We start from the raw sequence: 11272 nt of genomic DNA on the forward strand, positions 1-11272 counted from the left end.
CAGGCGGCACGATTTACACCCAGTGGAACTCTTGTAGGGTTTAAATATTTCTCATTTCGTTGGTTAGAATCAGAAAAGTCTTTTGATTTTTCCATGTGTTGTTTGATGGTAGCTTCCATGGGGAACTAAAAACACGTTGTACAGAGCGGACGAACGCGACCGGCGAGTGCGCTTTTACGTTTTTTATTCAGTATTTTTATACATACACGTTTAGTATTTGTATTTGTGGTTGAAACGATGCTTATTATTTATTGGTTTTGATGGATCTGATAGTATTAACAATCAAAAGTCAAGAAGAATGTGCTCGATCGGTTGCGATTGTTCGGACGCTCTTTTAAGAGTTGATTTTTTATGAAAAATACTTATAACAAAATTGGTGCTTTTACAATTATGAACGCGTTGGTTGTTGTTGGGTAGTACGCGCGTCCGAATTGTGGTTTTTATTTTATTTACAATAATCATCGATGTGCGTGCTGCAATAACCAGTTCATTAACAGTTGTTTATTAAAAAAGAAAATGGTTTTAGTATTGTAACGGTGAGCTAACAATGTCTCTTCAGCGCGCGTTGATTCGATGCAATTGTTTAGTTGATCATCGGTTTTGTTTTCCGTGAGTAACCTGAGATGTGTTAGCTCACCGTAAAGGTTCTGCATGAACTTTACACCAACGAATTTATAGCTTCTAACACAATACTCGAGTATATTTTGTAATTTATGTATTAAGAACTTTTGTTGTTTTTTATTATCGAGCCGCAGCTATAACAAAGAAACTGTAACGAACGAACAAAAACCTAAGAATTAACGAAGCCCCGACTAGTGTCTTATACACGGCGCGTCCGCGTGGACGCGTCCCTCACATACTAAGTAGTATTTTTGGTAGTTCTTAGTTTTACGCGTTTATGATTATGCTCTATGAAAAAAGTAACGATTTATTATTATAGAAATACTGAGTTAACACGATTAATGCGTAGTATTAACCAAGCGAGTGATATTTAACATATTATTATTGATGTAGTTATTTAATTCTCTCTTTCACTTGAATCTTTTTGTTCTTTAACGTGTCGTTTCTTAATTATTGTCTAATTATTGCGTAATTAACTTATTTTGTACCCAAAATCAGTATTGTATACGTTTTTATAACCACAACACCACAACACACAACTCACACCCCCCATGATACATCGATATAACAAAGCAAAAAAATGAATATTACCGAAATGCGCCAATTGTAACTTATGTATTTTTGTAATCGCTATGTTAAAATTGACTCGGCATGCAGTGCGGAGGTGTGCGGTTTTCATGCGCGAATCTCTTCACGAACACGATTTTTACATGCGTTAATTATTATTATTATTATTATTATAATGTACATTGTTTAGTTATGATATTTTTTTGGCAGCTGTGCCTCTAAATTATACAACACACCACTTTGAATCAACCACCAACCCAGAGGCTACAATAAACTCAACTACCATTTGATGGCATCATCAGTAACGCAGACACAGAGACGAATACTGAACGATTCGGAAAAAAATGCATTGACATTGTTTTAAGTTTTTTTTTTTTTTGTAATGCTAATTTTAAAAGTGACTGTTATACACACAGAATGTTATTTATTACCATTGGCAATTTCGTATTATAGGAATGATTGTGATAACAAAACTGGAGACAAACGATAACTGAGAAATGTAAATGTTGCATGTTGGACTTAAACAAATTTCATGGACGTTTCATTCTTATAATTCGATGTTGAATGTGCAGTGCCGGGCGCGCTGTGACTGATCAATTGAATGAAAATGATACTATGTTGATGCATTGATATATTAATATTGAATGTAATGATAACAACAGAATTTTTAAGTATGGAACAGACACATTTATGTATAAAAGTTATATATAAGTCGCTAATAATAGTTGAAATATTTTTCTATGGAATAATAAAACATGGCTGCTAATTTCAACGTTTTCATGCCGGGTTCCGGGTGGTTTTGTTTCAGAATGCGTTGGATTTTCGGTAGTTTATCGCCAGTGGCGTGCGTGTTGTGCTGTTTTTTTTTTGCAGTTCGCAGGTCAATAGACCGGCTGGCAGTTTGAATTTTGGCGCCGTTCGTGCCGGTTGCCGACTTGCGACGACTAGTTGAACTCGGATCGACATTGGCTGCGTTCGGTGTAGTTGCTGCATGCCTTTTGTGCGGTCGAGTTGACAGGCAGGCTCGGTTGTGTGCGTTGTTTTTCCGAGCGAAGGACCTGGAACCGCGAGCGAGGAGCCGAAAAAAGTGCATCTCGGTTCTCGGCGCGAAGCGTTCCAGCCGCCCGGACAAGGAAGAAGCGGTCGTCGACGGTGTGCAGAATTGCGGTGGCGATTGATCGGCGGTGCTGCGCCGCGCGTGTGCATCCCCGGAGTGAGTGCGCGAACGCCGCGAGCCCCCCGGACATCGGGCGCCGCGGCACTGCAAGGGGCGCTGAATAAGCAGCGCGTCCAGGTGCCCTCCGAGTTCGACGCCACGGACCGGACTAGCGCACTTGGGCACGACCAGTGCGAAGAACTATGAAGAGACGGAATGTGGAAGTCGGTAAAATGAGAAGACCCATGAAGCGGAGCAAGATCCCCGAAGGACTGTATGGCAGGTAAATGAGGCGGGCAGTGGGGTGGTAAACGCGGACGCCGCCGCGCGCGTGCAGCTGTGCGTTGCATCATCGCAACCGGCGGCGCGCTGTCCCTGCAGCCAGCCGGAGGTTAGGTGCGCATTGTTGCAACCTGCGATACTCGCCAACCGCTCGCGTTTTCGTTTCCTGCGCCCCCGGGCCCCCTGAACCTGTTGATCCCCTCACTAATTTCCCACATTTCCTTTCCTTCCAGCAGAAGATCCAGTAACCATGTGCCGACCAATGCGGTTGTCTCTAAAGTGGATGTGGATACTACTAATGCTGGTGTTGATGTTGTTTGCAGCACACTGCTTTACTTCAGGTTCTTCATCCTCTGGGCGCTGGTGATCCTCGCCGACTTCATTCTCGAGTTCCGCTTCGAGTTCCTCTGGCCATTCTATCTGCTGTTGCGGTCCGTCTATGACTCCTTCAAGTATCAGGGGCTCGCCTTCTCCGTTTTCTTCGTCTGCGTGGCGCTGACCAGCGACATGCTCTGCTTCTTTTTCATCCCGGTGCATTGGCTGTTCTTCGCCGCCAGCACGTATGTGTGGGTGCAGTACGTGTGGCACACCGACAAGGGCATCTGCGGGCCAACGATCGTGCTCTGGATGCTGTTCGTGTACATCGAGGCGGCCGTGCGGCTGCGGGATGTGAAGCACATGCCTGGTCACATGGATCTGTGCCGCCCGTTCGCGGCGCATTGCATCGGCTACCCGGTGGTGACGCTCGGCTTCGGATTCAAGTCCTACGTGGGTTTCCGTATGCGGCAGAAAAAGCAGCGGGATGTCGCCAAGGAGAACGAATTTTATCTACAGTTAATGCAACAGGCGTTGCCGGCGGAGGCGGTGCATGCTGAAATGCAGCAGCCGGCTGTGCAAGCGCCTGCGGCTGCCACAGCCACTGCTTCCGCTGCGCCCGTGAAGCACACGCACAAGTTGCACAATGGGAATGTACCCAACGGGCTGCACGCGAACGGTGTGCCGCAACAGCACCATCCACCTACGAATAAAGCGCACCGTCGAGGGGTAATAGTGAATGAGAAGGTCAGAGAGCACGGGCACGACCACGACGAGCATCAGCACACTACAACGCCCACGGCTAATGGCGCAACGTCTACGAAACGCCATGGCGGCAGCCACAAGATGAGCAACGGCGTGTGCAGTGTGTCCACCGAAGAAGTGCCCGGCCATGAGACGCCGGAGGCGATTGTAAAGCCTGTAAATAACCGCAATCGACGCGAGCGCAAAGAACAGTCGGACAAAGACAACCGGGAGCACCAGGAGTGTCTGCTGCGTCTCGAACAGGAGTCCAAGCGACTGCGATTGGAAATCCAAAGTAGTCGTGCCAGCGAACAAGAATTACGCTTACAGGTGAGACTATCGTTTTAAACGCAATGAAAAGTTTCAAATTAAATTTAAATTATTCATGTTTCAGGTCGTCGCTTTGACGACGACGGAAAAAGTTTCGCGAGGAGAGATGCTATTGCAGCAACGCGAGCTCGAAGATCTCCACGCGAAGCTACAGAGCGCCAACTCGTCCAAAGCGCAAGACAAACAGACTATTAATAGCCTAGAGCGGCGACTCGCTGAAGAGCGACGCGTGCGAAACGGCTTGGAGTTGCAGCTCAACCAGGAGCGCAAGAGTCGCAAACAGGAGGAAGCACGCGCTGCGGCGGCCGCAGCTCAGGCACAGAGTATTCGCGCCGGCGAATGCACCGATCTCTGCCGGCAGCGACGGCGCGAACTCGAGTCGGACGTGGCTGCCATGCGATCCACGCACAAATGGTACGAAAATGAGGTGCAACTCAAGGACCGCGATGGCGCTGTCATGGCCGACAAACTACGCGAAACTGATCTGGTGATTTCCGCGATGCAGGAGAAGACTCAGCACCTGGAGAATTCGCTTTCGGCCGAAACGCGCATCAAACTTGACCTGTTCAGCGCTCTCGGCGAAGTCAAACGGCAGCTGGAAATCAAAGACAGTAAGCACCTTTTGAAATTTGTTGATTTACATGTGCCAAACACGCTTTTTTGTAGATTTCATCCGCGCGCAAGAGAAGGAAATCGAGGAGCTCAAGAGCAAGATCGCACAAGTACTGGCCGTCATGCCGGACACGTACGTTGGCAGCCCGGGGCCGAGCCACATGATGTCGCGCGTCCGTCTCAGCGCAAACGCAGGCATTGACCGAGGTGACAATTCACCCGGCTCAACCCTGGATCCGAACGCGACGGCCTATACCCCGAAAGGCTCATTGGTCGCCTCCACCGAGGCCTAGGCCATACGCCGTTAACCCCTCGCCCGACCTGATTCTGATACAAACAATTCTACTGATTCGAGGTAACCAAGCGGAACTTACCAAACAACTAACACAAACGCTGCTTGCGAAAGTTGGGAAAGGACGTTTAGGTTTATTTTAGTTCGACTTGCGTTTTAGTTCGAAGCTGGATTTGAAACGAATCGATTGAATACAATCAAAAATGCGCGTAATTTTTGAATCTCACAATTTGAAACGTTTACAAAAAGGTGAAAAAGAAAAAACAAACAAACAAACAAAACACTAACAATTGAGAAACACAATTTACTTAATTACATGTAACTTGTAAGCTTTTTTAATGTGATATACTTATTTATACTGATATGTTAGTTAACTACATTAACTATTATTGACAATTTTGCGCGCGCTGTCGGAAATGCTTCGGCAGCGCGAATTTCGGTTGAGATTATACATTTTTTGCGAAACAATCAAAGTCACACACACACGCAACACGTGAGTTGATAACCAGAACGCGCCTGGTGGTGACTCGGAACCTTTTCAAATGAGCAATGAATAGACGAGCGCCGTGAAAACTTTCGAATTTGTTTGCGAAATGCGCCCGACGGTCGCGCGTCGCCAACGAGGGGGAAACAATGCAAATTGTTCATGGACTTCTCCTAATATTTTAACACTTTGTAACGTTAGTTGCATATGAAGCATACACACACACACACAGCTAGTCTTAAACTTGAAGCGATACTTGCGACTTTCCAGCCATGGCGGCGCCGCGTGCGCATTCTTCATTTATTGTTACTATTATTATTAATATTTGTGTAATTTATTCTTTTATTTTTGATCTCTGCATTCTCATCATCTCGTGTGGACAAGACGCATGACACATAAACACACACACATACACTCACTCACAAAACGATTACCCTAGCGATAAGGCATTCGCTTAACATTCGTTCTCTCTGTTATAATTAGTATTATAATTAAGCTGTTTTTCTTGTGCACGCAAAGCGTGTCGCGAGATCAACATCTTGGATGCGCGTGCATCGATTGCGCTCGCATTTTAAACGTCGACGCGAACATTGCAAATGTTTTCTGTCTGTCTGTGCCGAACGACTGCCATTGCCGCGCGCGTGTGCTTTCTTTCTTGTTTTGTCCGCGCAACGCCGGAAACCGCTTCGTTTCGGTGCTCAACTTTCATTCAGTTGTCACACGTTTTGGAGAATGCCGGCACGTAATGCAACATGCATCTCGCCCACTGTCACTGTGTGACGCAACGTTGAACACACCAGACAAACAAGACACATGTATAAATGCAGACATTCGTTTATTTACAAAACGAATTATTTATTGCCATTTCGTCTCATCGTGTCGAATCGATGGCCACGTTGTAATATTTACGATTCGTCGTTTTGTTCCGATTCAAACAAATGGAAGCGACTAAGTACTTAACGTCTTTGAAGATGACTCGGAGATTGTCCTTCGGAGTTGAAGACGAACTAAGAACATATAACCAGTGAAACGCATAAACTCAACGAGCACCCAAATGATAAATCAACTCGGAAAACTGTATACCGTGTTAATTCTTCTGATTTTTTTTTGTAATTTTAATTTTTTAAGTACTGCGTTCGGTCTAGTGGTGCGTTTATTTTGTTTTGCCAATATTATTGTTTAGTTTCTCATCTATCATTTGAATTATTTGATTCATTTTGTGTTTGACATTGCAAGACCGAAACAATCTGAGTTTTTTTCGATCTGAAGATACGATGGTGATGCGTTCGAATTTTATTTTGTTTCCTTTTTTATTATATGCGAAAATATAGTTACGTTTCGTTGCATTATTTTATTTCTTGCGTTTTATTGTTGTTTTCTTTCAGATACGACATCGCATCTTTTCAAATTTGGAAATATTTCATATTGCGATTCAAACTAAATTTCATCATTAACATCAAATAAACTGATGATCTTATATGGAAGATAATCAGTTGCATCGACACAGTTCTTCGGTTTCATCTCGTTCGATGCTGAAAATTCTTTTCATATTTGAACGTACAGTTTTGCTCTCTATATATGTTGAATCATTTACAAATGAAGCAGGAAGTAAACTGCAATAAGTAAATCAACTTGCAACATGTGTAAAACAAACTGAAATACGAATTCGATTTGAATGATGTACACAAAAATGATTTCGAATTGAATTGGTAAATTTAAATCATGCAGAGATAATGAAATAAATACAAAGACCAGAGAAAACATGGAAAACTAATGATTAATAAAGTGTAATAATAATAATGTCATCACATAAATTTCTTTTGCCTGCAATTGATCGACACATGGAGACATACGAAACAGAAATATTCATTTTATATTGTAGAAAATACGCGTCCAATGTTTGTTTTGCGATCTCACACCGCGCTGGAATTCAACCGGTTTGTTCTTATTTCTTATTGTCTGTTGATAAGCGTACGATGTAGTGAATAGTTTTGTATGCGACCATGTGATGGCGCTGCGTGTATCGTCTGCTCACACTGCAGGAATAAAATTAGTTTCACCGTATCCGACGGATGGTTCGCACGCGGTCGTCGCGATTCACCATTCTTCGGATTTAATTCGGTAATTCTTATTACTTTCGGTGTTCTTAGTGATTATTGCTGACTATTGTGATAGATAAGATATTCGCGGAATGCAAATATTGTGTATTAGTTCGTGACCGGAGTGCTGTTTACGATGGAAGTTTTACAAGTAAAGTAAGTAAATTAAATAATATTCTCAACCGCATTAATTGATTCTGTTTCTGTTTATTTTTCTTTATTATCATATTTTCGTATTCGTGTTTCGTGTTTTATAGATTGTTATAGTCATAAATGTGCATAAGATTGCATGGCATGGCATCTTATAGAGATTAATTATTCATAGTATCGGTTTTCTTGATTTGTTGCAATTAGAAAATTGTTATCTTTTGCGGAAATCTTTGCTTCAATAAAACTCAAATCATAAATCGTAATTTCATTATTTAAATTTTAGTTTACTAGGATGAACTAAAAATCATAAAATAGAATTGTATTCGTTTATTTATCGGCAAACGTAGGCATTTCGCACGAGAATTGTGTTTGTTTTGAACACAACGCACACTTTCTTATCGCATTCGTCGCGTGAAATGCAACGCATGCGATCCCCTCACGCCGCACGTTGCCGCATAATAGTTTTGTTTTGAACGCAGATAACGTGCTAAATGCGATTCGCGCACAAGGTCTCGCGCAGTCGACGCGCCGGCTTTGCGCACCTCTTGCTTTCTTATCATAAACTATCGCGTCGTTGCTTGCTCCGTGTATTGCGGCCAGTTTCGTGTCGGTTTGTGGGTGATTCAGACGTATTTCTCGCGACTCGGATTGTTTGTTCGGTCTTCTTCTTTTTAAATTCACATTATATTCGGTCATCAATCGGCTAGTTAATTTTAGCTTGCGACTGTAGCAATGTTATTTAGTATTTGCGCGTTTATTGTCCATAATCGTTTCATATTTGGTTGATTACCGGTGATAATTAGTGTTTATGGTCGTGTTTGGCATTTTAATAATAATTTATCGCGCGTATAATCTTCGTAAATCTAAATTTTGCGAGTTTAGTCTAAACATACTGTGATTGGGTTGCATCGGACGCCGTCCGGTGATTGATTGTGAACCGCAGAACACGGACCTGGTAAATATTGTTATTCCTATTTGTTATTATAGTTTCCCCATAATTGTATCAAATGTGATTCACATTGCCAGACGAAAAAAGAAAATGTGAAATTTAAACTTTTTATTACGAATGTTGGTACAAAATGTTCTCGCATTTCGACCAAATAGACATGTATAGACATGTATTGTTTATTTCTATATCTATCAGCAAGCGCGAGCATTTGACACGAGAATTGTGTTTGTTTTGAACACAACTCACACTTTCTTATCGCATTCGCCGAGAGAATGCAACGCATGAGATCCCCTCACGCCGCACGTTGCCGCATCTTAGTTTTGTTTTGATCGCAGGTAACGCATCGACGCACTGGCTATGCGCATCTCTTGCTTTCTTATCATAAACTGTCGCGTCGTTGCTTGCACAGTTTGCAGCCAGTGCGTGCCGGTATCTAGTTAATCCAGACCTATTTTACGCGACTCGTGACCCGTTTGTACGGACTTCCCCTTTCCAAATTTGTATTATATTAGATCATCAATCGACTATTTAATTTTAATTTATGACGAAAGTAAAGTTATTTCCTCTTTGCGCGTTTATTTCTTATAAATGTCGGTTTAGTGTATCTCCTTCATTTTGATTTGATAGTATCATTAAGATAACCTGCTGGTGTAAGTACTCGATACTTTTAACTAAACAGCACATATTGTTTGCTTTTTTCCACTGTGTGATTATAATAAAGTCGTATAAAATATTTTTGTTTTACTTACTTTTTTTTTATTTACAGTATTAGGTACCCATGGCTTGGAGTCTCATGAGTTTTGCATTGGTATGTTTACAATTCAATTATGTTTTTCGTTTTAATTTCTGCGTCATACATTAGTTTGTATTTCCGTTGTCTTGTTTTATCGCGTTCCACCGCGTGTTGCAAATACATCAGAGAGTCGCGTACCCGGATGATGCATCTGAAAATTAATTGTTAGGATTTGTTTAGAAGATATTCACTGTAGAAAATCGTGGAAATAAATAATCAAGCAATAATTCTTAAGAATTAAAATTTCATCTTTCACATTTCCGTTTTAACTATCATAGTCGCGTTTTTCGACCTTTTACTGTAGGAAATATCATTGTTTTATATTTTTATCAAATAGAGAATTTTCCAATCTTTCATAATCGGCAATTCGTGGGTTGCCATCTCTTTTAGTTTAAAAGATATGAATTTTTAAAAATCGTCGAAAAAAGTATTGGCAATTGGCAATTTTTTCTTAAGAATTAAAATTTCATCTCCCAGATTTCCGTTTTAACTATCATATCTTATAGAGATAAGTCCGTAGATTAAGACGCTGCGACCAGATCTTAATTATCTCTTTTAGTTTACGAGATATTCGCGATTAAAGAAAATTGGCAAAAATTGAAAAATGTCACTTTTTAGCACTTTCAGTCGCGTTTTTCGTCCTTTTACTTTAGGAAATATAATTGTTTTATAATTTTTATAGGATAGAGAATTTTCCAATCTTTCATAATCAGCAATTCGTTGGTTGATATCGCGTTTAGTTTAAGAGATATGAATTTTTGAAAATCGTCGAAAAAAAGTATCAAGCACCCCCCCTTGGCAATTTTTTCTTAAGACTTAAAATTTCATCTCTCAGATTTCCCTTTTAACTATCCTATCTGATAGAGATTGGTCCGTAGATTAAGACGCTGCGATCAGATCTTAATTATCTCTTTTAGTTTACGAGATATTCGCGATTGAATAAAATGGGCAAAAATTGAAAAATGTCACTTTTTAGCACTTTTAGTCGCGTTTTTCGACCTTTTACTGTAGGAAATATAATTATTTTATATTTTTATCTGATAGAGAATTTTCCAATCTTTCATAATCAACAATTCGTTGGTAGCTATCTCTTTTAGTTTAAGAGATATGAATTTTTGAAAATCGTCGAAAAAAAGTATCAAGCACCCCCCTTGGCAATTTTTTTCTTAAGAATTAAAATTTCATCTCTCAGATTTCCGTTTTAACTATCCTATCTTATAGAGATAAGTCCGTAGATTAAGACGCTGCGATCAGATCTTAATTATCTCTTTTAGTTTACGAGATATTCGCGATTGAATAAAATGGGCAAAAATTGCAAAATGTCACTTTTTAGCACTTTTAGTCGCGTTTTTCGACCTTTTACTGTAGGAAATATAATTATTTTATATTTTTATCTGATAGAGAATCTTTCAATCTTTCATAATCAACAATTCGTTGGTAGCTATCTCTTTTAGTTTAAGAGATATGAATTTTTGAAAATCGTCGAAAAAAAGTATCAAGCACCCCCTTGGCAATTTTTTTCTTAAGAATTAAAATTTCATCTCTCAGATTTCCGTTTTAACTATCCTATCTTATAGAGATAAGTCCGTAGATTAAGACGCTGCGATCAGATCTTAATTATCTCTTTTAGTTTACGAGATATTCGCGATTGAATAAAATGGGCAAAATTGCAAAATGTCACTTTTAGCACTTTTAGTCGCGTTTTTCGACCTTTTACTGTAGGAAATATAATTATTTTATATTTTTATCTGATAGAGAATTTTCCAATCTTTCATAATCAGCAATTCGTTGGTTGATATCGCGTTTAGTTTAAGAGATATGAATTTTTGAAAATCGTCGAAAAAGATATCAAGCATCCCCTTGGCAATTTTTCTTAAG

At 40.6% G+C, this 11272-nt stretch overlaps 1 protein-coding gene across 1 annotated transcript; it reads left to right on the forward strand.

Moving 5' to 3' along the window:
* Positions 1–2118: 2118 nt before the first annotated feature.
* LOC135790635 (macoilin-like) lies at positions 2119–6757 on the forward strand. Its single transcript, XM_065300910.1, has 4 exons — positions 2119–2627; positions 2950–4015; positions 4080–4626; positions 4682–6757. Exons 1-4 carry the CDS (start codon positions 2548–2550, stop codon positions 4918–4920), a joined length of 1932 nt encoding a protein of 643 aa, XP_065156982.1. The 5' UTR covers positions 2119–2547; the 3' UTR covers positions 4921–6757.
* Positions 6758–11272: the final 4515 nt, after the last annotated feature.

Source organism: Atheta coriaria, unplaced genomic scaffold (assembly GCF_025399875.1).
Source record: "Atheta coriaria isolate IRGN ID8LTWV9N9 unplaced genomic scaffold, Caltech_Dcor_3.1 hic_scaffold_4_pilon, whole genome shotgun sequence".
NCBI lineage: Eukaryota > Metazoa > Arthropoda > Insecta > Coleoptera > Staphylinidae > Dalotia > Dalotia coriaria.